At 40.7% G+C, this 27,447-nt stretch overlaps 2 protein-coding genes across 2 annotated transcripts in view; one reads left to right on the top strand and one right to left on the bottom strand.

Annotated features, from left to right (window-relative positions):
• The window catches only part of LOC135709469 (serine/threonine-protein kinase meng-po), a 73,423-nt gene that overhangs the window by 10,745 nt on the left and 35,231 nt on the right, over positions 1 to 27,447 (top strand). The gene's annotated exons all lie outside the window — the stretch shown is intronic.
• Ir93a (Ionotropic receptor 93a) overlaps positions 5,498 to 27,447 on the bottom strand; it is a 42,448-nt gene continuing 20,498 nt past the window's right edge. The window contains exons 5-17 of the mRNA XM_065231800.1: positions 20,703 to 20,864; positions 20,587 to 20,648; positions 20,203 to 20,526; positions 20,054 to 20,147; positions 19,835 to 19,995; positions 19,596 to 19,772; positions 19,467 to 19,538; positions 19,289 to 19,398; positions 19,178 to 19,223; positions 18,942 to 19,104; positions 7,215 to 7,274; positions 6,993 to 7,153; positions 5,498 to 6,935 (exon numbers count right to left, since the gene is read on the bottom strand). Coding sequence (XP_065087872.1) covers positions 6,423 to 6,935; positions 6,993 to 7,153; positions 7,215 to 7,274; positions 18,942 to 19,104; positions 19,178 to 19,223; positions 19,289 to 19,398; positions 19,467 to 19,538; positions 19,596 to 19,772; positions 19,835 to 19,995; positions 20,054 to 20,147; positions 20,203 to 20,526; positions 20,587 to 20,648; positions 20,703 to 20,864 — 2,105 coding nt within the window. The 3' untranslated portion in view covers positions 5,498 to 6,422. The remainder of the gene's footprint in view (positions 6,936 to 6,992; positions 7,154 to 7,214; positions 7,275 to 18,941; positions 19,105 to 19,177; positions 19,224 to 19,288; positions 19,399 to 19,466; positions 19,539 to 19,595; positions 19,773 to 19,834; positions 19,996 to 20,053; positions 20,148 to 20,202; positions 20,527 to 20,586; positions 20,649 to 20,702; positions 20,865 to 27,447) is intronic.

Below are 27,447 nucleotides of genomic sequence, written 5' to 3'. Positions count from 1 at the left end.
GTTATCACTGGTACAACCACGGCCAATTCCAGTGTTGCCGCCGCTCCCACTCAACCAACAGTTGGCTGCTGCCCAGTCGGCTGCCGCCCAGTCGGCTGCCGCTGCAGTACCCGGTCAAGCCTCCGGGCCATCGACGGATCCCCCTGCTCCGGGATTGGCCGGTACAACCGGCGAAGCTAACGATGATTCTCCGCTGTCAACGGATGAGATCGTCACACTGTTGGCCCAGGCCATCATCATCAAGCGCACCTGCGCTACAAGAACACAACAGCTCTAAGCTATCATCTCCTTCGTCGCTAATTATGGACCGTGAAGCCATTAAGATCACCAACTGGAACGCTCGCTCCGTAGGGGCGAAAAACATTGAGCTTGCAGACTTCCTCCGCAAGCACGACATCGACGTGGGCCTTCTCACCGAGACCCACCTCAAGACCGGTGACAACTTCTGGCTGCCCGACCACAGCATTGTCCGGCTTGATCGCACCAGCTCCAGGGGGGGGGGGCGGTGTCGTGGTCATCATCAAGAAAGGCATCAAGTACTGCACCCTACCCCACTACCACACTTCCATCATCGAGGCCGTCGGCGTAGAGGTGGAAACATCGACCGGAAACATCCGGTTCATCGCCGCCTACTGCCCCCGGTAATGTACCATTAGCAATGGTACAGCACATCAGTTCAAGAACGACCTTGCCATCATAACCCACACCAATGCCCGCTTCGTAATCGGAGGGGACCTGAACGCCCGGCACGAGGCCTGGCGAAACTACCAGCAAAACCAGAACGTCCGCCTACTATTCGACCATTCCCAGCATGGTCTCTATTCCGTCTGGTTTCCGGACGAACCAACCTTCACATCACCGGTGGGCAACCCATCGACGCTGGACCTGTTCTTGGCAAACACCGGATTAGCCAAGCCGGTTGCCGTCAACGACCTGAGTTCGGACCACCAACCGGTGCTGACCGAGCTGGGCTGCAACGTGGCCTCTGCACCGTTCCTGCGGAAGGACTACCATCGCGAGTCAACTGGGTCCAGTTTCAGCGCGTGGTCGACCGCCACATCGTTGACAACCCACCGCTCGACACAGTGGAGGACATCGACCGGGCCCTGGAGGGTCTCCATCAAGCCATATCCGTGGCTGATGAAGAGTGCGTTCGACGAGTTCCTGTGAGGAGTAAGTTTCAAGCAATTGATTCCCACACCAAACTCTTGATTCGGCTCAGAAATGTTCGTAGACGCCAGTTTCAGCGGACTGGGGATCTGCAGCGTAAATACGAAATGGTCGATCTGAATCGGCAGATCGCTTCCAGAATGGTCTCAATCTGGAACGAGAGTTTCGGGCGGCTCGTTCAGAACCTGAACGACCGTTCCAGACCATTCTGGAAGGTTTCCAAGGTGCTGAAGTCTCACCCCAAGCCCATTCCACCACTTAGAGTCAATGACGAACGGCTTATCACCAACGAAGAGAAGGCCAATGCGATTGGGAAGCACATTGCCCAGTCGCATTTGCTTGGCTCTACAATCCCAAGTCCACTCGAGAACCAGGTTGTGCAGTGCGTCCAGACGTTAGATGCCTCCCCTTGTGCCGTCCCTCCAGAAGAACGGATTACAGAGGAACAAATTTGCTCAGCGCTGAAACACAGTACGAACATGAAGGCTCCCGGGTTTGACGGAATATTCAACCTAGAGTTGAAAAATCTCAGCGCGAGGGTGCACTCGCTGCTGGCTGCCATCCTCAACAGATGCTTGGAGCTGCACTACTTTCCAAGCATCTGGAAGGTGGCAAAAATCATCCCGATCCGCAAACCTGGGAAAGACCCTTCACTACCGTCAAGCTACAGACCGATTAGCCTGCTCTCAGCGCTGAGCAAGCTGTTCGAAAAATTGATCCTCAGCCGACTAAACAAGTTTGTGGAGGAACATGACATTCTTCTTCCGGAACAGTTCGGGTTCCGCAAGGGGCATTCCACCAATCATCAGCTAGTGCGGGTGATGAATAACATCCGAAGTAACAAAGCTGTATCCAAGTCCACAGCCATGGCCTTGTTAGACGTCGAAAAGGCGTTTGACAATGTCTGGCACGACGGACTTATATACAAGCTTTGTAACTCCAACTTTCCGCCATACCTTGTGAAAATCACCCGTAACTATCTCCAGCAAAGGTCGTTCAGGGTGTCGTTGAATAGTTCCCTTTCGGGACAATTTCCGATCCCAGCAGGTGTTCCGCAAGGGAGTCTGCTGGGACCACTGCTTTACAGCATCTACACGTCGGACATCCCTCCTCTAGGAGACGGTTGCGTGTTCTTTCTGTTCGCAGATGACACCGCGATAGCCGTCAAGGGTAGGATGCCTCGTAAAATTACGAACAAGCTCCAACGATGCCTTGACACCTTTACTGATTATGCCACCACGTGGAAAATCAAAATCAACGCCTCGAAAACCCAAACGATCATGTTCCTTCACAGACAATCGCCAAAACTTAAACCGTCTCCCTCCTGTACCGTAATAATGGATGGTACAAGGGTCGAGTGGTCCACTGATGTTACTTATCTCGGGATGTTGTTCGATGAGAAGCTCCTGTTCCGCTCGCACATAGAGAAAACCCTAGTTAAGTGCTCCGCCTTGGTTAGGTGTTTGTATCCGCTCATTTGCCGCAGATCCCGCCTCTCAAGGCAAAACAAACTGGCTGTCTACAAACAGATCATAGCCCCCGCGATCTTCTATGCCACCTCGGTGTGGGAATCGTGCGCCCAGACCCACAGGAACAAAATCCAGGTTGCACAGAATAGAGTGTTGAGGATGATCCTAGATCGTCCATTCGACACAAGATTAGCAGACCTCCATCAAGAGGCAGAAATTCCCAAAGTAGATTCCAAAATTGATGATATGACAACTAAATTTATTCAAAAATGCAATCTTTCTGAACATGCTTTAATAAGCAATTTGTACATAGTAGGTTAAGTGTATATAGTAGAAAAGGTTAGTTTTAAGTTGTAAATAGTAGTATTAAGTAGTTTCTCTTCAAATTCTAAAAATAAAACGAACCAATCCCACCAAGGTGGTGGACCGTGTACTAAGTCTAGGACTAATTCTGTCAAACAAATTTTGAATTTTGCCCATACCTAAAGATGAAGAAAGCAATTAAATCACTTGAAAAAATGTATATGGTAATCATCCAAGTTGAACTGAAATAAAGATCATTTAAAGTAAAAAAAAAAATGCATTAGCTCATTTTAGCTTCGGACGGCGTGGTGAGAAGCAATAGCAGCAGTAGGAAGGTGGTGGCTTGTCCACTCCTTTACATCCAACAAGCAACAATTGACTGGTCGTGGCAAATGAGGAAAGGGTCTGGTAAAGGAGGTGCCAAGCGTCATCGCAAAGTTCTTCAAGATAACCACCATCCGTCGTCTGGCTCGCCGTGGCGGTGTCAAACGTATCTCCGGTCTGATCTACGAGGTGGACTGAAGGTGTTCCTGGAAAATGAGGTCCGTGGTGCTGTCACCTACACTAAACACGCCAAGCGTAAGTGGCCATGGATGTCCTCTACAATAAAACGGCCCTTTTCAATGCCATCAAGCTTACATCAGTAAAGAGTTGGAATATAATTTATCTGTGAACAAACAACATATTCAGAACCACAAGCCCCCAACGACCACACAAAATGCTCTCCAGAGTTGTAATCTTGTAACCAAACTTGGAAGCAGGAGTGCGAGTGATTTTGATTGATTCTCTTAATCAACTTTCGCTTTGAAAAAAATACTACAAATTTGGTACGCCTGCAATCCAAAAAGGAAAAGAGTTGAGATAAAAGATAATTGATCAATTAAAAGAACTAAATGCTCTTCACATTTATTCCGCCCACTAGCGGTCCTACGTCAAGCTTCCGTTCGTGCCCCTAGGCACAGACCCTTCTACTTTTTTTTGGGATTCTTGACCCCCCGTCCCGCCCCCTGCGTAGACAATTGTCCATACAAAATTTTAAAATTTGTATGGGCCGTGGATAGTTGTCAACCCCCCCTAAACTGTCCCCTAAGGCCATTTTCTCGTAAACCGAAACCTACATTCGCGAACCGAAAACACAACCGGGTACAGGAGAATTCCCCCTATCTGTACATTATGTTGGTTTGTCTTGGCGGACTCGGTTCGCGACAAAATGGCCTCACAAGGTTTGTTTACAAAATTGAGTTAAGGCCTTTTTAATTGTTGGTCTTGACATAATATACGAGCAATTTGACAGCAAAATTTGTTCGCGTTCGTTTTGAAGCAGAGCACACACACTTCGATGTCGTTTCTTTATTTTTGGCGATTATGAGTGAACTAAACTCAAATTTTTGTCATTATCATTGGCCGTGTATTCAAACTTACGGGGTTCTACGACTCTACAAAGAACTGGACCCGGTACAGCAGGGCTTGTTCTTGTATAATTTCCACAGTGAAAGTTCAACAATTTATAATTGACTCAATTCAATTCAATTCTGTGCTCTCACCCTAACAAGCTCTCGATTCAATCCCAGCCGAAGTCGTTGGGATATGTTGTAGAGTATAATCTATGATCGCCTCTTACTTCGGAAGAAATACGGAAGAAATGTTTGTCTGTGGTATAGCAGTTGTGCCCGGTCCATGTGCTGATGGGTTCGTTTTTGATGCCCCCTCCTTGACTTCGATGATAAGCATTTAAGTGCGGCCCGATGGCAAATAACCAAAACAAAAACAATTTATCTTCCACTTGGTTGAAATATAGATGTCCTTCAATTTCACAAAAATTACGTGATGCAAGGCTAGGGACACCGCGTTTTTTTTCTGTTGATCTCATCACTCACGGAAATCTTCATTCGCTTCGCATGTCTCCCATCGAGTGTCGTATAAATCACGAACCGCACTAAAATTATCGCTCCGATGCTTATTTCGATATCACCTACTCACCCCCAAACACCGAGTTTTGTGAAGCAAAAACAGCCCATTGTAAACAAAACTCTGGTTGAAGGAATTTTAAGCAGGGCACAGGTCATCGCTCAACCTTCGGAAATGAATCGACTCTGGTGATGTTTTGCATTGTGTGATTCTGTATTTCAATTTTCCGCCACCGAAATGACAGCTGTGAATCATTAAAGTATGGCAATCATGTGACGCTAATATAGATCCTAAACGGAATAATAGAATTCCTCAATGGCTAACAAGTAGTGTGCAATATGCAATCTCTGTGGTTTGTCTTAAAATAATCCCATTAGACACAACAGATCTTCGGTGAGATTTTCTTGGCTGAAATGACAGCTTTTTTTTCCCTCAAATAACAATAATTCTTGCTTTTCATTTTTTTTTCTGACTCATTTCTAGCTTCAAGGTGGCCACCGGCCAATCATGTTTCCGACGCTTTCGTGTCGCTTCGGGTTGAGCTGTAACAGAAGCGATTTTTAAACGTTTGTTTTCACTCTTTAATGCGCTTTTCCTCCAATGAATGGGTTGGTTGTTCGAATGTGGGTTTAGCTACTCTCGTGGAAGAGATTTCAGTAAGTGTCCTTGGGATAGTTTTGCGTTTTTCTTGGAGCTGACTATTGACTAGGTTACGACCGATAATCGTTACTCGACCTGAGTTTGGGTGGATGACTATGAGTTTAAGAAAAATGTTGCGGTAGTTTAACGTGACACGTGATGACGTCTTACTTTGAGGACAACTTTAGCAATTCACAAAATGTATGTAAATTGATTCATTTCCACACAGCAAAACATAACGGTGGAGCTCGTCTGATGCAACTGACGTCAAATTCAGCGAGCTATAATTGTGCATGCTTGCCTTTTCGATTAGAAAATAATTTTAATTGTGCATCTACACTTTCCTGGAGTGGGTGTTGCCATCAGCTGTCCCTAACGGTTGTCTACCATTCGTTCTCAAATACTATGAAGATCCTCCACCAATTATGTCATCGTCACAACGACACCCGGTCGCATGGGAAATCTCCAGCTCCGACCGGCCGGTATTACGCAGGGCGTCACAGAATGACGTATTCCGCTATTGCTCAACAGGTGACAGAATCTCCCAGTGAGTGCTAGGTGAATATCATTCCGACTATTTTCGTCGTTCACTTTCCCAACCGCTGCTGACGCATTCACAATGTTAATGCACCCTACTTGCTTGCTTTGCCCGGCTGGGTCTAATGGACTGGTTAACTGAGTTTTCACTTTCTTGATTTAAACCACCTTCGGTTTCGCTATGAACGGGGTAAGACTATCTTATAGCCTAACTTTGAAAGCTGTCAATTTCGACTTTTATGCGTGACACGTGATGACCATTCATGAATTTTCTAGAACCTCCTACAACATCGCTACTACAATCGTTTTACAGTAAAGCACTACCACTATCAAGATGACAGTCAACTTTAAATATTTTCCCATTCTCACCCTGCACATCCCATCCTTCTGATCCTCTCAATTGGTGAACGGTTGCAAAGTCTGTTCCTTCGATCGCTTATACCAACGCCACCCATACTCCACCACAAACATAAACATCCCCAGGGAAAACCCAATCAACAGCACATAGTACGAGCCAGCCATATCGTCGTTGTTCACCGTATGGTTCTCCACCTCGGTGCTTCTTCTAGCACTCGAGCACTTGTCCTCACTCGGCATGTAGCTCGACAGCCACCGCTGAATGAACCCAAACTGGTGCATCTTGATTAACTCCTCGTTGATCACATCCAAATAGGGACTGTTTTTCGGCATGGCCAGTGCAATCTGTTCGTCCAGAAATTCATCCATGCTCAGGACAAAATCGCAACGATCGCTCTTCAGAAACTCCTTCTTCATCAGATACTTCAAGTTGGTTCTCCAATCGATGTGCACGTGATGGCCGGAACGGATCTTATCCACCATCTGTTCCGATTCCTCGCTGACGTACGCGGCGTAATTGTGTAGCTTGACGTACTTCGGGTCATCCGTTTCCTGCAATATGGAAGGGCTTATGATTTAATTCCAACAAGGGTTTGAAGCAACGGGTACCTGAAGGAACTGTTCCAGAAAAGTTCCCCTACGGATGCTCCACGAAACACCCTGCTGATTCCGGATCAAATGGTTAATTGTGGTAATGGGGATGGCAATCTTGGGGAAGGTTAGAAAGGCAACCAGATTTCCACAGTAAGTTGTGACAATTACGAGAACGACTGTGGGCAAAACAAATGGGTTACATGGGCTTAGCAGTTCCTTGAAAGATCGGTTTCTTACCTAACCACCAAGTTCCGATGATGATGCGACCGCTGTCAGCGTAGGGGAGATACAAACCACCTGTGGGAAGTTTCATACTTTCAGTTTAAATGGAAATGTTGCTTTCAATCAGTGCTCGGAAAATCATTCTCAAATCTCAAAAATAATGCCAGCTTAAAACTCCACTCAAACGTCAATATTGATAGCATGCTCATGCAAGCTCAGTGCCGGATTTGTGGGGGAGCAATGGGGACAATTATCCCGGGCCCCACGGGGGAGACTGTACTCGATCACGTCGCGATCGATTGGACGAAGGATCACCCATTACTACATCTGCTGGGATTCGCTCGGGATCTACCTGAAATGATTGTATCGGCAAATCAGTTGTGACCTTTTTCATGACCAGGAACTCTAGTTTGAAAAAGGCATCGGACATGAAGGTAGACCGGATCGTTGCTCTGACCTTGTTCTTGAGTATTTGTGGTCTCCCAAAAACACCTACAACACAGACGTTTACATTTGATCTCGGTAGCTTCAACCCATTCACAATATTTGAGGTGATCAAATTGTGCATTGACCCCAACTCGGGGGCAGCTTGACAACTCCAGTATATTACCATTGTACCCCAAAAATTTGGTGCTGGTGGTTCAGTCAAACTCACAAATTTCAAAAGTGTTATCTGAATAGGGCGAATTCGGAGCAGTACAGAACCAGAAGCATATGATTTGTAAAACGAAAATGAATGATTGTCATCGTCAAATTGTTTCGCTTCCAATGTCTCACGGCATAAATTTCTGCTCACAACACTCTTCACACGTTCTCCTATTCACCACGAGTGATTAAATCAATCGCTAAGTTTCTATTAAAAAGGCGTATAAAAACAATTTTGTAACTTTTTTTTGGATAGAATTCTTAATGCCTCCAAAATTTTTGGCATGCTCCTCAAGCCAGCGTTTTAAATATAAGTCTATGCACATTACCTGAACTCCAAGAAAGGCTCTGATAAGTTTACAGATCTGTAGAAAATATCATACGGCATTAGGAAAGTTCTTAGCACGCACTTCAGGGCAGAAACCTGAGGGAAGTTCCAAAAGTTTTAGGAAATTCCAACGAATTTCAAGAAAATCTCAACGCATTTCAAGAATATACCAATGGGTTTCAAGGAAATTCGACCGAAGTTTAAGGATATTCCAACAAAGTTTAAGAAATTCCTATGAATTTCAAGGGAACTCCTACGAATTTCAAGAAAAATCCTATAATTTTCAAAGAATGTCAAAAATTTAAAAAAAAAATTTCAACGAATTTCAAGAAAATACAAACGAATTTCAAGAAACTTCCAATGAGTTTCAAGGTATTTGCAATGAATTCAATGAAATTCTAACATATTCAACCCAATTCCAACAATTTCAAGGAAATTTCAAGAATTTCACGAAAATTCATATGAATTTCAAGAAAACTTCATTGAATTTCAAGAAAATTCCCCAAACTTTATAGAAAATAACTAAGAATTTGAACAAAATTCAATCAAATGTTATGGAAGTTCGATCAATTTTCAAAGAAATTTCAACGAACCTCAAGGAAATTCTTAAGAATTTTAAGGAAATTTCATGGCTTTTCAGCCAATTTCTAACGAATAACAAGAAAATTCAAACAATTTCAACGGAAATTCTTTTGAAATTCAAGGAAATTCCAACGAATTTCAAGAAGATTCCTATGCATACGAATTTCGAGGAAATTCATTTAAATTTCAAGGAAATTCCAGCAGTTTAATAGAAATTCCAACAAATTCAACGAAATTCCAAAGAACTCAACGAAATTCCAACGAATTAAATGAAATTGCAACAATTTAAAGGAAATTACATCAATCTCATGAAAATTCATACGACTTTCAAGAAAATTTTACCGAATTTCAAATATATTCCAATTTAATGCAAATTCCTACGAATTTCAACAAAATTCTATCAAATTTTAAGGAATTTCCATTGAATTTTAACGATCTTCAAGGAAATTCCAAAGAATTTTAAAGGAAATTCCTAAGAATTTCACGAAAGTCCGAAGAATTTTAAGGAAATTTCTATGAATTTTAAGGAATATCCTTCTAATTTAGAAAAAAAATCCAATGAATTCAATGAAATTTTAACATATTCTACCACATTCCAACAATTTCAAGGGCATCCCAACAAATTCAAGGAAATTTCAAAAATTTCAAAAAAATTCATACGAATTTTTAGAAAATCACACCGAATGTCAAGGGTATTCCATAAAATTTAAAGATAATTCTTAAGAATTTCCAGAAATTCAAAGTTCTATCAAATTTCAATGAAATTCCGAAGAACTCCAAGGAAATTCATAAGAGTTTTAATGAAATGTTCAAGGAAATGGAAATTCCTACGAATTTCAAGGACATTCCTGCAAATTTCAAGGAAATTCATATGAATTTCAAAAAATCCTACGAATTTCAAGTAAATTCCTATGAATTTCAAGGAAATGTATATGAACTTCAATGAATTTCCTACAAATTTCATGGAAATTTCACGAATTGTAAGCAAATTCCATAAAATTCCAAGGAATTCCTACAATTTGACAATTGAAGCTCAAAATCCTTACGAGTGCGAGCATCTAGGCGAGTGCAGGTCAAGTGGATTAAAAATTGAACCGATAATGGTTCAAGCTTCAATTCGAGATTGGCTAACGGTCGAATATTCCGAGTGACATCATTTAGCAGACATCGCAATGCAGAACCAGACTCGCGAACAATGGGCTAGTGGAACGACGCTTAACGAAGGCACAAAACTGATTTTTGAAGCTAATCCAATCTTCTAGCTGGCTGTTGAATCGAGGAAAAGGAATTTCTGGCAGTTTGGGATGTGATGTTTGAGAAGTAGAAGCCACAACTTGTGCTGGAACCGGCGGATCAATTTCTCGAAGCTTGTTCCAAATTAGACAACGCGTTTCATCGAACATCTCCTCCAACTTTGCACTCGTCGTTTGCCACGATTCAACCTGATCTTCCTTGATCACCCCATAAAGCTTGACCTCTGTCTCATGGAGGAATGAACGCATTTCTTTAACTGACTGAAGCTTATCTTCGAGAAGAGATTTCACGTAGTTCTGGATTATTTTCCCAGTACGATTTCGGTTCTAGTGATGAAGAGGACAAGGACAAACCTGAACTAAGTAACCGACACTATGCGACAGCCCGGAAGCAACGATAACATACTGATTTCGATTCGGAGGATTCCGTGGAGAGTAACAGTCACTCAGACAGAGGACATTCGAGGCCGGTGCCAAATCGCCGACACCGTCACAATGATCGACGAGAGCATGGCGTCAGGGATCATCTCAACCGAGTGGAAAAATCAGGTTTCCCGGAGATTCCAGATCAGTTAGCGTAGAGAAATTCCCATACCAATTGGACAAGATTGCGGAACGAGAGGACGTTTCTAAGCGGCAATTGCTGAGGGACATTCATCTACTCTTGGACGGGCTGGCATCCGATTTGTTTTTTTTAACCATTGTGTACAAGCATGCTTGGCATACACAGTTGTACACACCAACTACTCATTTGTTAATAACTTTTCACTCAGTTGTTGAAATTTGTTTTTCTTTAAAGTAATTGATAGATTAGGATCATAGTTTACTATAGATATGCAAATAGTAGGTAAATCTTAACATTTGAATCAACACCAATGATTTTTTACACTTAAAGTACGAGATGTGCAGCGAGCATTTCTCACTTCATTTTTACAACGCAAAAACAAAAACAGTTTATTACTAGACTTAAAATCTACTCGTTTTTACGTATCTATAACAAGCTTAAACTCTATTCTATCTACTGCTTCAAACAGAACTATGTTACGTCAACTGTGTGCGAAGTTATTAGCAAATGAGCAGTTGGTGTGTACAACTGTGTATGCCAAGCATGTGTACAAGTTCTAGGATTGGTCAACGTTCGAGAGACTCATCAAGTATCGATTCGAAAATCCTAACCACACACTTAGAAATAACTAATTTTACACCTGACGGAATCCGTCTTTGACATTAAAGATGAGACGTAAACAAACATGTCATGTTATTTTAAGTGCTCCGAGACTGAAAAGTTCGTTGCTCGACAAAAAGTACGTTTTATTGAGCTATATATCGCGTCTGACGTTGACGCTCGTAAATGTCACTTTCAGAGCACCTAAATTTACATGATTTTTTCTAAGTGTGCAGGATCAGGGAATCCCTCAAAAGATCCAGATCGTCACCGAGATAGAGAAACTGAACCGAATGTGATCGAAGCCACTGTTAAGAACGCAGAAATTCGAAGTGATCTGGGACAACATGAGCTAGCATTATCGCTCGAAGACAAATTTTGACCCTCCAATGAAAATACACCACATTATGGTAAGCTAAGGGGGCCTCCCTTAGCTCAGTCCGTAAAGGCGCAGTTACAAAGCAAGACCATGCTGGAGATGGCTGGGTTCGATTCCCGGTCCGGTCTAGGGATTTTTCGGGTTGTAAAACTTCTCGACCTCCCCGGGGTATAGAGTATGATTGGACTTGCCACACAATTATACTAATGCAACAATGGTACATGCATCGAAAGCTCTCAATTACTAACTGTGGAAGTGCATCTAGAACTTTAAGTTGAGAGCACGCAATAAGCTAATGTGCGATCAGCAAGAAGGTTGAAATGCGAAGAAGAAGAAGAAGAAGAAGAAGAAGAAGAAGAAGAAGAAGAAGTCTTAGTACAGCAGAGGAACATTTTCGACTCCTCGGAATAGTAGACGAACGATTGAGGAAGGGTAAATTAACCATATCGTTGGAGAAATCCAGGTTTTGCAGAAAACATGTGATGAATCTGGGGTATTTGCTGACCGAGCGAGGCGTCTTCATTGACCGTTCAAGGATTCAACCAATCCTGGACTACGCTCGTCCAAAGTCGGTGAAGGACATTCGAAGACTGATGGGTCTTGCTGGGTTCTAACAGGTGTTCAATAAAAAATTGGAATGATTTTGACCAGGGCCCCTTCTCCAGTATTCATTGACGTTTTTTTAAGAATAAACATTATGTTTTTAATAAAAAATACTGAATTCGTTGAAAAAAAAAAAATTTACAAGGTATGGCTGAAAAAAATCTCATTTTTTATTGAACACCCGTTAGCAGAGGTTTATCAAAAATTACAGCCAACTCTCGACTCCAATAACGGATTTCCTGAAGAAGGACTAGAAGAAGTTTACCTGGTTGGCTCTGAACGAACTAAAATCAGTGCTCACATCGGCACTGGTTTTAGCCAATTCGGATTACACGAAACCATCAGATGCCTCGGATAATGCTGAGGGAGCTGCACTGGTTCATCCATATATAGGAATACGGTTCAAGGTGGTGACGCATGCGAGGAGTTTGCTATGGCTCTTCAAGATCGGAGCAGAACCGGGAAATTCGAAACTTTTACGATGGTCTCTTCGAGTTCAATCCTACGATATTGAACTCGAGTACCACAAAGGGAAGAACAACATCACTGCAAATTGTCGGATCTAGCGACAAACATCCAAGCGGACCCCGTGTGGTATGGCGAGTATCGCGTGATAAACGGTAAAATCTACAAAATCATATCCTACCTGTCACTTAGAACGAGATTGTAGAATCGCTTCGCGAGTCTTGCATTCTCAAAAATAGGATATGTGGTGTTCACCTAGGGGCACGCAATAACATTTAACTCCGACGCAGGCAACGGCTGTAATTAATTTAATTCCATTAACTACTGCTTTAATTACAACATTAACTACTTTTTAATTTCATTAACTACAGTTCAAATTTCGTAATTAAAGTACATTAATTACATGTTCAAAACATTTAATAACATTAATTACGGATAGATAATTTTATTTACTTTAAGTACTTTTGATTGCATTTTAACTTCAAGGTACCAGTTCTTTGTAATGCGTGCCCCTCGGTTTTCACTAAAATTTGAAATTTCCTATAATCTTCCTTCAAGTCGTTGTTTGCGTGAGAGGCATCACTACAATTCATGGCAGGCATGTAGCATTTTTTTTGTTCCGTTACCCTTGGAAGTAAAGGCACTGGGTGAGGTTTCGGAAATTTCCTCCAGTCTTTCTTCAGGCTAGCTTTTTCTAAGGCCTTAAGGTTCTTTAGTTCACTCGACTTGAAGTGATTTAAATAAAAATCATTAGAACTCCAATTAATTTTGTCAATTCATCTTTGATCTGATACAGGGATTCACCACTGGGTAGACCATTCAAGACAACCTTGAACAGACCATCAGTTTTGGTGTCGTGAGTGAAATATTTGTGTTGCTTCTCAGTAAGATACTTGAGAAGACGTTTGAATCCGTCCAAGGTCTCCGCCAATACACGGCATTCACCCCGACGGCCAATTTGAAGTGAAAACTTGAATTTAACGAAGTTCAAAAGATCCGTCCGAAGAGCATGGAAATTGGAGGTGGTTATCACAATGGGGGGGGGACCTTTTCCTTCTTGGCATTAGGCTGGAAAAGTTTAGAGGAATTTTAACTGGATGATGGACCATTTTCATCATTAGTGAGTATATAAAATCGACTGCTCAAATAAATGTCATCAGAAGGGGGATCAAGAGTTTGCCCTTTTCTTTTGCGTTTAGGTGGCAGTAAAACGTTTCTCCAAATCGATTCCCAAGCAGATTACTATAAGAATCCGAAGGATCGGAGAGGAATTTTTCAAATCGATATCCAAGCAGTATTACCTCGGGTAGGGTCCAAACATGGATCGAAGAGAAATAAGGGTCGATCAAAGTAGAAAATGCGCAGGTAATATTGAGCACAGAGAAAAGCTTTTTAAAATTGTCGCAACTTTAGGTAGCAGTAACACTTCTTTCAGCAAACAGCAAATAAACCAATCGGCAAGGCAGTGCGATGCGGACTGGCCAAAAAGCCATCATTTTACGTTCCCTACTTTATAATATTTACATTTTAGCAAGTAAATCGATTTGAAGCATGTGGATACATTCTACAATGATACATTTACGATTTTCATAGACATGGGTGATTGAAAATTAAATATAACGTTACCAAAATTATATAAATAATGGAGCAATGTCAACCCTTATTGGGGGGAGATATTTTGCCTAAAACATATATTTGATTTAAATATCTTAGGAGTACACTTAGATACACGGCAAATGAGAACAACCCAAATTTGAGTTGAGTTCACTCATAATCGCCAAAAAAGCAGGAACTCAGCGATGAGTAAATTTGTCTCATGGTTTTCTGTGGAAAATCTTAAAAATCTGCCGGATAATGAGAAAATTGCCAAAATCTTTATTCAGTCTCGGAGTAGCACCAAAAGACTGAGTGAATCCAATCTTTACTTTTTTCAAATTCAGGAATTTTTCCCTGCAAAATTCTGGAAAACCTGGGAAAACATGAGACAAATTTTACTCATCGCTGAGTTCCTGCACTTTTGGCGATTATGAGTGAACTAAACTCAAATTTGGGTCGTTCTCATTCGCCGTGTATGATCATAATGTAATTCGTTACTCAAATCCAGTGATGGAAAAAATCAAGAAAATACAAAATCAGGAACGGTCGAAAATCACTGCTGACCTTGAGATCAGCTAAATCACAAACATAAAATCACGGCGGATTTTATCTAAGCTGATCTTGAGAGTAGCAAAATGACAAGGCAGAAAATCAAGGCTGATTTTAACCTTAGCTGATTTTGTGGCAACAAAAACCAAACGGAAAATCAATAGATTGGTATTACAGTCAAAATAAAAATCCGACATCCACCGCCATTTTGGAATTCAAGATGGCGGACCAAAATCCAATATGGCGGCCCCGAACAGGGCATATTCATCTAAACCCATGCAATATGGGCATCTACGGAATGGGCTCGATGAGGGGGAGTGAAAAATTGACATCCGCCGCCATTTTGGAATCCAATATGGCGGACCAAAATCCAATATGGTGGCCTCCGGACTAGGAATATGCATTTAAACCCATGCAATATGGGTATCTACAGAATGAACTCGATGAGTGGAAGTGGAAAATTTACATCCGCCACCATTTTGGAATCTAATATGGTGGCCCCTGGACAGGGAATATTCATCTAAGCCCATGCAATATGTGTATCTATGGAATGGGCTTGATGAGGGGAAGTGGAAAATTAACATCCGCCGCCATTTTTGAATCCAGGATGTCAGACCAAAATCCAATATGGTGGCGCCCGGACTGAGAATATGCATATATGTTTAGATGCATATCCCCTGTTCGGGGATATGTACAAAATGGCGGCTGATGCCAATTTTCCCCTTCCCCTCATCGAGCCCATTCCGTAGATACCCATATTGCATGGGTTTAGATGCATATTCCCTGTCCAGGGGCCGCCATATTGGATTTTGGTCCGCCATCTTGGATTTGTGGGGGCCATCTTGGGTTGAAATCCACCATTTTAATTTCATCCGGAATGTTGACTTGAATTTCGGAATTGCCCAAACTCTAGAATTTCACATATCTTCTAATCCTATGATTTTCGATGATTTTGATCTTGGTTGATATTGATGCTGGTTGATTTTGAGAATCGAAAATCACGGCTGATATTGGTGGAAAATCACGTGTGATTTTCGTGGTGATGATGGCTTGTGATATTGGTGACAGTGATTTTAGGTGATCTTGATCTTGAAGATTGCTGATTTAGATTTTCTGATCTTGATTTTAGCCAACACTGCTCACATCTATCGACGCAAAAATGTGCTCAAATATTGGTTTTCCTGTGGACAACACTAGTCAAATAACTCGTTAATTTTCTGCACGTCTTTCTCTAAGAGTTGAAGCAACTTATTCTTGTGATTATTTTAAAATATTTGCAGTAGTAAACATTTTTCATTTATGGCCCATTGTCATTTCCAGGCCCAATGTCACTCTGACTGGTGATAGTCTGCGAATATATTTGAGAATAATGGTCACTAATTTTCCAGGAGAAAGATCTTTTAGAAAAATAACTTTGATTTAATGCAAATTGAGGTAATTGTTTGCACTGGCCATTGAACTTGTTTTGTTTATTGCACATAAAAGTGACAATTTGGGTTTTATGAAGGTTCTGTAGAGCATGATTTGGACTTGTAGAATGCTTTAAAACCTTGATAAAACTTGCAATGCTACTTGGGTAAGGAGCTTGATTTTCATGTAGACGTGAATGCTTTATGTGTGGGTTTAAATGTACCATAACTTTCTTTGATTTTCTTTTAATTAATTAAAACTAGCTTCAATATTTTTAACCTAAAAATTGTAATTGTTAAATATAACCGTACATTTAAAATTCAAACATCTAAAGCAGTTAACTGTTTGGACCAAAAACTGAAAATGAAGTTGATTTTTTTTTCAAATGATGTTTCTCTAATTCCACTTTATAATGTTTTTTTATGTCGGTGGATGGAAATTTAGTAGTTCAGTTGTTTACGCTTCCTATTTTTCATCACACCGCAGAATCCAAATTATTTTTTTTAGCAAAAGTTTCTAGTGCCCATCCCCATTTTAAGTAGTTCAATTAAAAATTAGCTATAAACCATTCTATTAGTTATTTAAAAACAAAAAGTGTGAAACATATGTATGGGGTAATCAATCAGTCCCAGGTAACAAATTGATGCTTAACAAGTGTTGTTTAATCGATTTTAATTAAGCCTTAGTTTGAATAATTGCTGTATATAGACCACGTTACCCTTTGTTCAGCTTTTAAACATCTAAATCTGGTGATTTTAATCAGCCAAAAGCTTAACAGTAATAAACATTATAACAGTCTCTTTCAACCCTTGTTCAGCCCTCTAGTTTTATTTCAAAAATAATAATGGAAGACCGCTTCGTATCTTATGCATTTATATGAAACTGCTTTAACTTGTTGCTGACTTATTGGATTTACATATTTGTATTGTTAATATAAGTCTAAATATTACCTTTGCATTTTGGGATTCGAACCGGCAGTCGCTGATTCACAAGCGTCTACCATACCTACTGGACCATTTGAGCATATGTGTGGCAAAACCCTAGTAGCACACATGTCACTGAACAGTTGTGGTTACTAGTATGTGACTTATTTCAGTCACAATCAAGTTGTAGCAACTTATTATGATGGACTTGTGTTGCCTGGGAAGGTATGAGCATTAACTTGAAGCACGTCAAATTTAAGTTGAATAACAGTGAAAATTTCCTCTCATTTTTAAGTGCAGTTAACACAATGTGGACACAAGTGCGTAATTGATTTCGATGGCCATTTGGATGCTATTTTAGTGCCATAATTGAGTAATTTTTTTTTGGAATGCGGTCTGAAACTTCACTGCAATATAACAGACAAAACACAGGTTACAAATGTATACGTCCGACGTGGTCGCATTTTTTTTTTAATTCTTTATTAAAGAGATCGTCGTCACAGCCCACATCTACCTGTAGCTATTCCTAAAAATCTCCTTTTCCTTGTCTCTACTGCTGCCACTGCTTGTAATTAGAAAGATTGAATTTAGTAGAACTAAAATGCCGGACATGCAACGAGTGACACAGACACTGACGACATTTAATAAATCAAACTGTCAAAATATGTGTAACGCATTGCTGATTTATGGAGTTGTGTTAAGCTTAAATAAGCCTTGTTCAATCTTAGGGTCAGCTAACTTATTGAGGTTGGATTATGGGGATACAATTCGCTTCATGCACTACTAATCAACTATATATTCAGCCTGATGTTAATCAGCTTTGTACACCTTAAATCAACCAGTAATCAGCTTCTGTTCTTAATGTTCAGCTTAAACTGTTACTTGGGTACCGATGCCCAGGAGGCAGCTCTCACAGCTGGACCCAACCTAGCGACCCATCAACTCATGAACCGGCTTTACTTCGCTTCGAAAGGAAGGCATGGTCAGAGATGTTATGCCTCATAAAATCCCGGCGGTGACGACTGAGATTGAACCCAGACCCTTTGGGGTGAGAGGTTATCATGCTTACCACTGCACAACCAGCGCCACTAGCGTTCTGGAAAAATTACCCGCTTCCACAAATAATACCCATCATTCGTGCACTTGAATACAAGTGGCCTTGGACTTCATTTATGCTTGTACTGTTTGCCTCTAGGGTCGCAGCGTCCATTTTCACCACCTCTTCATGCAGCGCCACAATCATTTCCACTGTTGCCATAATGATGCTGTCCATCTATACACCTCCAGCCATCCCATCCTGCTTTTGATCGTCGTCCACTTGCTTTTCTTGCTGCTTCGGGAAAGAATTCATCAGGTCTCCCTCAACCTTGCATAAGAAACATTTGTTTTTAATGCCGTCCTATAATGTGCTCCACGTCCAATTGAGTCCATGCATACGCCCTTGTACGCCTGGATGCAAGTCGATGCCCAACTCAACAGCTGAATTTCTTTTTTAGAACAACGCGTCATCTAGACAATACCAACGGATACTTTTGGTTGCTAGTTGAAGATTGGCAAAAAAAAGCTATCCTTCGAAATGCATGTATGGAAGCACTATAAGGGACACTTCGGCTAACATTAGGAACGTTAACCTTATATGTATAAATGTGACGATAGGGTAACTAATTTAGCTGTGCTACACAGAAAAAAAACTCTGAATTTTAACCAACGCGTAAATATCCTCTTTCCTGAAACTGTTTACAACCTTGCATACAAAATTGCACGAAATATCATGTAAATTTAGCTATCGTAGAAATTAACATGAATTTTTCATAAGGTGTACAATATTGTGCTTTGCTTCTTACCTTGCTGCAAAAGAGCTCCGTAAATATACCAGAAGCAGTTGTATAGCTTGCCCAATCCGATTGTATTGGATCTTCCATGATGCTCGTAGAACGGACTCAACCGATTTACCACGTACAGGAAAGGTCCCATGAGAATTACCGTTGCTGTTAAGCATAACCAGGTCTGGAAATTATTCGAAATTTGCATTAGCTTAGCTCCATTGCATTAACCTGCTTAGAGGAATAATTCATCTTACGTCAACAGTAAATGGTGATAGAAATAGAAAGACTCGACTCAATTCCCTGCAAAACAAATATCAAATTTGTGTGAACAAATTTACAACCTAAACAGAAAAAAGAAAACCTACTTCGGCCGCGATACGATAAAGCTATACGTTTGAATGCTGATGGGTGTAGTAAAGTTGATGTACTTCTTCTGCTTAGGACTTACGCTTGCACCAATGGCTGCCAAAAGAATCTGCGAAATGTTGGCAACATTTTTGAAAATATTGGTTCCAATCTTCAATCGCAATTTCGTTCCCTTACCTTATTATCAATGAGTGATCTCAAGATCTCCGAAGGAATATCGGTCGTCATCGAATGAACGTCTCTGCCAATCTGTGATGCGATACTTTGAAATCAAAATACCATCGACAAACAATCAAGTTAACTCACCGTATTGTTAGCATCCTCGGTTCCATTCAAAACGTAATCCAAATTGGTCTGGGCGATCATGACCGTAAACGTAAAGTTCAACTTGCTCGACAGCTCGGTTAGAATGTCCATCACTACTCCGCGGGACAGAACAAGATGGCCACTCTCATTGTAGGACACAAACTGCCACGGTGGGTTCTACACACGACCGATAAACTATAAACTATGCCAAACTAAGTAGCTAAACCAAGGTCACTCACATGATAGCTGTAGAAATTCAAATGAATTCCTCGGAATCCATTTGCCACGTGAGGAAAGAGAAAATCCTGCATTACGATACCATCCTGTGGGGTCCAGTAGCCAACGTCCAGCAGGGAGATCTTCCGCTTGTGAATACTCACGGCCTCCGCCAGTAGTTCATCTTGTACAAACGAAGCTTGGTTGATTTTAAGAAATTGCAGAACCATCTTGAAACTTACCAGCAGAAGACTGATACGTGTAGCCCCAGGTTTCGCCAGCTTCAACCTTCCACATGGAGCATTCGTTGCAGCTGTCCTTTCCGATGAGGTCACTCTGAAAATTAATCATTCAACGTCAGGTTCCACAAAAGTAGACTCCTTAAGCATACTCTCATGATCTTCAGTATCTCATCCTTCCGTTCGGCCTTGGTCATCCGGATTACTTCCCACTCTTCATCGGCAATCTGCCCGTAGACAGCTTTCTCCTCCCGAATCAGCTTCGACAGTCCATGCACCAACGAAGTGACCATATTCTCCACGTAGCAAAGAATGTGCGACTCGCAGGACTGAGCATTTCTCCGGAGATTGTAGACGAACGCAATGTTGTCCCCCTCGGAGATGATTGGGTGCACTCCGGAGATGTTGTTCTTCTCGGCTGAGGTATCCGATACGATGTACAGCCACTGGGACAAGGGGTTCACCATTTGCAGTTCCTACCGTGAATTGAATTTAACCTTAATCGTACATCATTATGTCTTTTGAACAATCCATACCTTAGCGATCTCCATGATCAATTCCATGGTATGTGTTGTGACAATTGCTATGAAGTTGGTTCCTGTCGATGAGAGTTGTAAGTAATTTGCGGGAATTTTAGGGTCAACTCGGTTACCAATGTATCTGGTAGGTAGATCAACCAGGACCTTGCGGATTGCCTTGCGCCTCTCCCACATGTGGGTGTGAGTCTCGATCCGGAACAGCGACAACGAAAGGGGCTTGACATCTTTGGATTCCTTAGATAGGGCGAGTACACTGTGGGCTATGATGTCACGATCTTTAGGAAAGATGTGCAACAGTAAGTGAGATGTTACTTTAAATAATTTAGAATTTGAAATTCGTTAAGGCTTTCTTTTTATTGAATTTGTGTATCACAATTTACTCCAAATTTGGCCAGCTAAAACTGGAATTCTAAAGCAAACAACCCTAGTAATTAGCAAGCCCGATATGATATTGCTATAAGGGCAATTTGCGGAAAATTAACGGGCTTGGTGGCTAATTTGGGTACGGTTTAGGGATGCCAGATTATAACACATGACTTCATTATGAAGACATAGGGGAAATGGCTCTAATGTTGGCCTATGTATCTAAGATTGGGCCCATCGCTAAAAATCTGCTATTTATCAATTTTATCTAGCTGAATGGTGTCATTGGGACGGTACTTATGGATATTTTTGGTTGCTATTGAAAATTTAGTCGATTGCTGAACTTATGTATGGGCCCAAATTAGGGACACTTAGGCCGACATTACATACATTTTCCCTATATGAAATTCAGATAATACCGAAACTCGCTGCATTACAAAGGACCAGGTAATAGACGCCACTAATTTACTATGCGAGGAAATTAATCTCTAACATATACTGACTTCTTCTTCCTCTTAGTCTTCTTATTCTTTTTCGTCTTCTCCTTCTTATTCTTCTTCTTCTTCTTCTACACATTTCAAGCTTATTGCTTATCACATATTAGCTTATCCCGTGCTCCCAACTTAGTATTTTAGATGCACTTCAACAGTTATTCACTGAGAGCTTTCGATGCCTGTACAATTTTTGCATTCGTATAAAGACTGTAACTCGAAAAAAAAAAATCAACAGACAAAAGTTATCACTAAAATTCATTTTAAGTCGGATATTTTTGAAACTCACAGGGCAGGGTTGACCTAAATGCTCCTAGTTCGGGCACATACATAAATTCAGCAATCGAATAAATTTTCAATAGTGACCAAAAATATCCATAAGTACCGTCCCAATGACGCGATCATCTAGATAAAATTGATAAATAGCAGATTTTAAGCGATGGACCCAATCTTAGATCCATAGGCCATGGTTCTAATTGCCCTATTAGCTATATTTTTGCAAAGTTGTTTTATTCAACCTCCTCTCCTTGCGCCATCTTTCGTACACACTTTCATCCACTCTTTCTTCAAATCCTTGTCGTTTTTGAAAATCTTCCCTGTTTTCCGGAGCTTGTCCTTCATAATCGCCCAGAACTTTTTTATAGGGCGAAGTTCTGGTGAGTTTGGCGGATTTGCCTCCATCGGCACAAAAACAACGTCGTTGGCTTCGTACCACTCCATCACCGGTTTCGCTTAATGGCACGATGCCAGATCCGGCCAAAACAGAGGGTCACCTTCGTGGAACCGGAGGAAGGACAGCAGGCGCTTCTGGAGGCATTCCTTTATACATATATTTAGCCGTTGATGGTGTCGGTCGTTATGTACAGCTTGCTGAATTTGCCGCACCCACAGATCGCCTGCCACACTAAGTACTTCTTGGCAAATTTGTCGACCTACTTCTTGCCGAACTTCTTCGGAACATCCAGCCGAAAAACTCCAGGCCGGGGATCTGCTTGGCGTCTGCTTTAATGTACATCTCATCGTCCATTACGACGCATTTCGGCTGCACCAACCACTCTTCCTAGATTCCTAGCTTCCTAGCGCGGGATTTGGTCACCTTATTATGCTTATCGGTTCGGGTAGGCGCCTTCCTTAACTTGAAGACACGAAGTCCTGCCCGCTTCATTGCCTGCTGGACGAACGAGACGGAAGAATTGACCTTCTTGGCCTTGTCCGGAATCGAAAGGTTCGGATTGCGCTTTAAGTAATCGCTCACCTTCCTTGCGTTCACGGGGTCGGTCGTCTTCGCTTTTCTTCCGCTGCCAGCTCGCCGCTGGGTCATCTGGGTCTCCTTGAACGATTTTCGAGTACAATCTTTAGTAGGTTGGGGTTTCGTCTCAAGTTAGTTTGCACTAGGATTGGGCGATCTTCAGAGAAAGATCGATCTTGACGGATCGATCTTATATTTGGCTCTAGAATCGATCCACTGATTAAATCGGTACCAAAGAATCGATCTTTGGTAGATCGATCTTTTATTTTTTTTTAATACGCTTGTTTACGTTGGTACCCAAGAAATTATTTCCTCTATAATATTCAATTGAATCATCGGCCAGAAATTTTTCTTTGAATAAAATACACGCAAAGCAACGAGAAAACGAAAACAAAGAGGAAATGAACGTCACAATTGCTCACTGTCAATGTGTGTATCAATTCAGATCGGTTGCCAGCAAAGTACACGGAGAAACCGATGGGCGATCAACTTCATAAATCAGCTGAATTGTAAATACACACTTCGGAAAATACACAAATAATACGTAAATGTGTACACACTGAAACTAAAATACCCTAATTTTTACTCAAAAATACCTCGAAAATACTTCGTACACGAAAAATACATTTCATAATGAATTTAATACACTTTAATACAAAAATACACAAAACTTAAAAATACATAAATATGAAAAAATACAAAATACACCTTTTCAAATCAGGTAGATGAATCGAAAATACTCAAGTTGATAGCCCCTCGGGAGAAACATAATGATACACTGATGATTCAAGTTGAATCATTTTCAAGAAAAACGGATCGAAGAAAAACAACTCATAATGAAAAATGCATGTTTAACAATTTTTGAGCAGTTTTTAGTCATGAATGATTAATCAATTAAAATGTATTATTCTGTTTCTCCGTGTAGACAAAATGTGATGGCAAGGAGCAATGAGTACAGGAGGGAGATAGCAAAAACCTTGAAATATTGCTGTATTCGTAAATATTGAAAACGCAAATAGTGTCGTCATTGTAGTTCAGCTAATGACACCGACGAACCGACGTGATGCGCTCATGCATTTGAATTAAGAATTCTTGCGTTAAACACTACCGTCATCTACTCATTCGATCACGTCATATCATGAACAAGGACACGAACACACGTAGAATTTTATATAACCTTGGTTTGCGTCTCACCTCGTTTGAAAGACCTGATCGCCCGTTTGACAGATAGAATTGCTCGTTTGACAAATCGAATTGTGGACAAACTGCGGCATATCGGTTCGTCGGTGCTAATTACATAGGGAGTGATGCTGATGTTGAGGTATGTTCGTTAAATTTACCCCGCAGTCTGCACTGAACCAAAACAGCGGCAATACTTCGAATGATTATTGCATTGCTCGAGCCCTTTATCAATATGCATTTGAATTTCGGATGATATTCTTATGGTTGAATTCGTCGTCTGATGATGAACACCCATATGACTGTCATCCAAATACAGGATGATTTTCGTTTGAAAATTAGCTTTGAAACATACGGCACTCAGAGGACAAACATTTAATAATAGTGTGACATGAAAGTGCTTTTAATTAGATTTATAATTTGATTATCTACAATTCCATACTGAATAGCCAAAATAAGCCATTCCATTATGGATACAAAAAAATTTCGTGGTGGAGAAAACCTCCTCCACCAAGAAATAGCCAAACATTGGTTTTCATCTTTTACTTATGTTCCTAACAGCTCTGATATCGATGCATATGCTTCCATCTCGTTTGTCAACTCAGATCAGCAAATGACGTTCGATAGAATTATTTACATCATCGTTTTGAATGATTTGCGTTATGGGGCTAAACCAATACCATATGCATTTCCATTTAGTATGACAGTCATTCTGCAGAGAGTATTACGTATTTCAACTGAAGGCCCTATCCCTTCTCATAACAAGTTTCATCCTGTATTGGAGAGGAAAATCATCTGATTTCAAGACAACCGTCATCCGGTTGCAGCTATCATTCGAAAAAGCGATTTCGGTGTTTTGTTTTGAATGGTAAATCGTTTTTTGATGTAAATACACTCAAAAAATTTAACACCATTTTTTTTTGAAGATCGAAAATATCGAAAGAAAAAATCGATTTTTTCAATCTTTTCGTGGACAAAGAATCGATCAAAAAAAAATCGGAAATCGGGATTAAAAAGATCGATCGATCCAAGATCTCCCAATCCTAGTTTGCACACATAAAACGTACGATGTGTAGAGCGAAAAGATAAGCTTACGGCACTTGTTACACGTCAAGTGAAAGCTACGTTTATTATCCAGAGAACGATATCGCCGTAATCTACATTGCGAAGCATTTCGATTGCGTTTTAGTTTTCGTAGCAATGCAGTGCTCCAGGTAGGTCGACGAATCGGTACATTTGCATCCATCCAATCATTTAGTATAACACACAACGTTTCACGCATTTCATGAGCATTCATTCTATCGAAAAGAATATCCCAGTCGATACTCGATACGGAAATCCAATAAAGCATCGAAACCTAACTTGTTGTAATCTAACGCAATTTCATCACTGTCATTCGCATCATGCAGCTGTACACCATTGTCAGTGCAGAAATGGTAAACAGACAACAAGCGGTGGATGATGAAGGTCTACTGACAAAAGCTGTGACACATATCTTGAGATTTCCATAGCAAAATCCGTAGGACAAAAGAGTAAATCGAGAATGCGTCCCAACTGGTTGCGCTCGAGATTCATCTGATGGAAATTGAGGAAATCAATGCCATCAATCAGAAGTGAGCAAGCAATTGGTAATGACACAGAGTTCACAAATTTCACCGTCAGATCAGTTCCAAAACACACCACGTTGATTAGAGTCACCGCAGACCAGCATGCATTCGTTGTCAGCTATCCAGAAATCTTTTCAGAAATATTGTTCCATACTAGGATTTCAGCACACTTTAAAATTATCCAGTTTATAGAAAAATGTTCTATATTCAGTCCATAATCTCTGCAAAATTTTCAAAGTTAAAGAACTCCATATTTCTACCCTGCAACTCAACGTATCATAAAACATTTTAATATAATTCTACTGTCTCTGAGTCGGAGTCGGAGTCAACAGACATATGTTTGAGGAGTCAGAGTTAGAGTCGGAGTCAGAAAATTGTTCACCGACTTCACTGCCATGCCTGGATGGTAGAAATAGTTTAAAAATAAAATAAACCCTTTTGGAAGTTCACAACAATTTAAAAAAAAACCTCAAAAGCCTATTCCAGCCTCAGGTCAGAAACTTGCTAAGCAATTCGAGAGATTCCATAATTTCAGTTTGGGTCTTTTGTCTGTTCGGGACATAAAACTACTGCGACAGTAATTTGATCTATTGTAGTATATCCCGTATCCTTAGTTTAGTGCATGTCGTATTACTCCATCACTATTGAGAAATGATGAAGTATTCGTTTTTGATACAGTTGTCATTCTTGCCTTCATCGCAAGGAATCGATTCTAATTGAAAGGTCCCGCTATTTATACCCTTCGGTGTGTTGGAACACTCTCCAAAGGCGCGCCCCTTTGTCAGTCAAAATAGGATTCCTTAGCAACAAAATTAAGGAACGACACCGATAGTGACCATGCATCTGAACCCTAGTCTTAACCACTTCAAACTAGGGAACAACGAATAGAAGATTAGGAATCACATAGATGAAGACTAACTAACTCATATTTTCCTTGTTTCAAGATCATTCTCGGTCCAGGCAACCCGATGACTTATCACTATCAACAAGGCTTAAAAAGTAACAAGGACTAAGATGTGTTCCTTTGATTACAGAAAAATCCTGTTCCCCTAGTTTGAAGTAGTCAAGACTGAGAATCGGTGGTAGATCTTACATCCCGTAACGTACCACGAAAAGGTAATCTACCCACGTTACGGGGCCAGTTTGGGTCTTACAAGTCCTATTAAAATTAGGTTGCTCGGCATTATCTGAATACTCTTGGGAAAATATGTTTGATGATTCCTGGGGCTGGGAGACAGATTTCAACGAAGTAAGATCTATAACTAAAAAGGTTGAAAATGTGATAGCTCCAGGTGATGATGGAATTTTCTATATCCGCAACAAAAAACTTCCAAAGAGTGGAGGAAATGGCTCTAATGTTGGCTAATGGATCTAAGATTGGTCCCATTGCTAAAAATCTGCTATTTATCAATTTTATCTATTATTATTATTATTATTATTATTATTATTATTATTATTATTATTATTATTATTATTATTATTATTATTATTATTATTATTATTTTTTGATATAATTCATCTGACACTTTTTTGTCTTAATAAATAACATAATGTAGGGTTCATACAATGAACGCGTCATTGGATATTTTTGGTCGCTATTGAAAATTTAATCGATTGCTCCATTTATGTATGGGCCCAAATTAAGGGCATTTAGGCCGACATTAAATCCATTACCGCTACCTTGTCTTTATTGGTTAAATTATTTAATAGATATTTTCGTTTGGCATACTTTCCTGTTAAACGTAAAAATGCAAGAGCTGTTCCGTCTATCATTTCTATATGGGGGTACACTTTGTGAAAACCGAAAATTTAACAGGTAACAAAATTATGGGGCCTCCCTTAGCTCAGTCGGTAAAGGCGCAGCTAAGAAGCAAGACCATGCTGGAGGTGGCTGGGTTCAATTCCCGGTCCGGTCTAGGAATTTTTCGGGTTGGAAAATTTCTCGACTTCCCTGGGCATAGAAGTATGA

Source organism: Ochlerotatus camptorhynchus, unplaced genomic scaffold, assembly GCF_037179485.1.
Source record: "Ochlerotatus camptorhynchus isolate MF236.1 unplaced genomic scaffold, CSIRO-AGI_Acam_v1.1 ptg000361l, whole genome shotgun sequence".
In the NCBI taxonomy this organism is placed as follows: Eukaryota; Metazoa; Arthropoda; class Insecta; order Diptera; family Culicidae; genus Ochlerotatus; species Ochlerotatus camptorhynchus.
The sequence above is the reverse complement of the archived record's forward strand: the minus strand, read 5'-3'. Positions and strand labels throughout refer to the sequence as shown.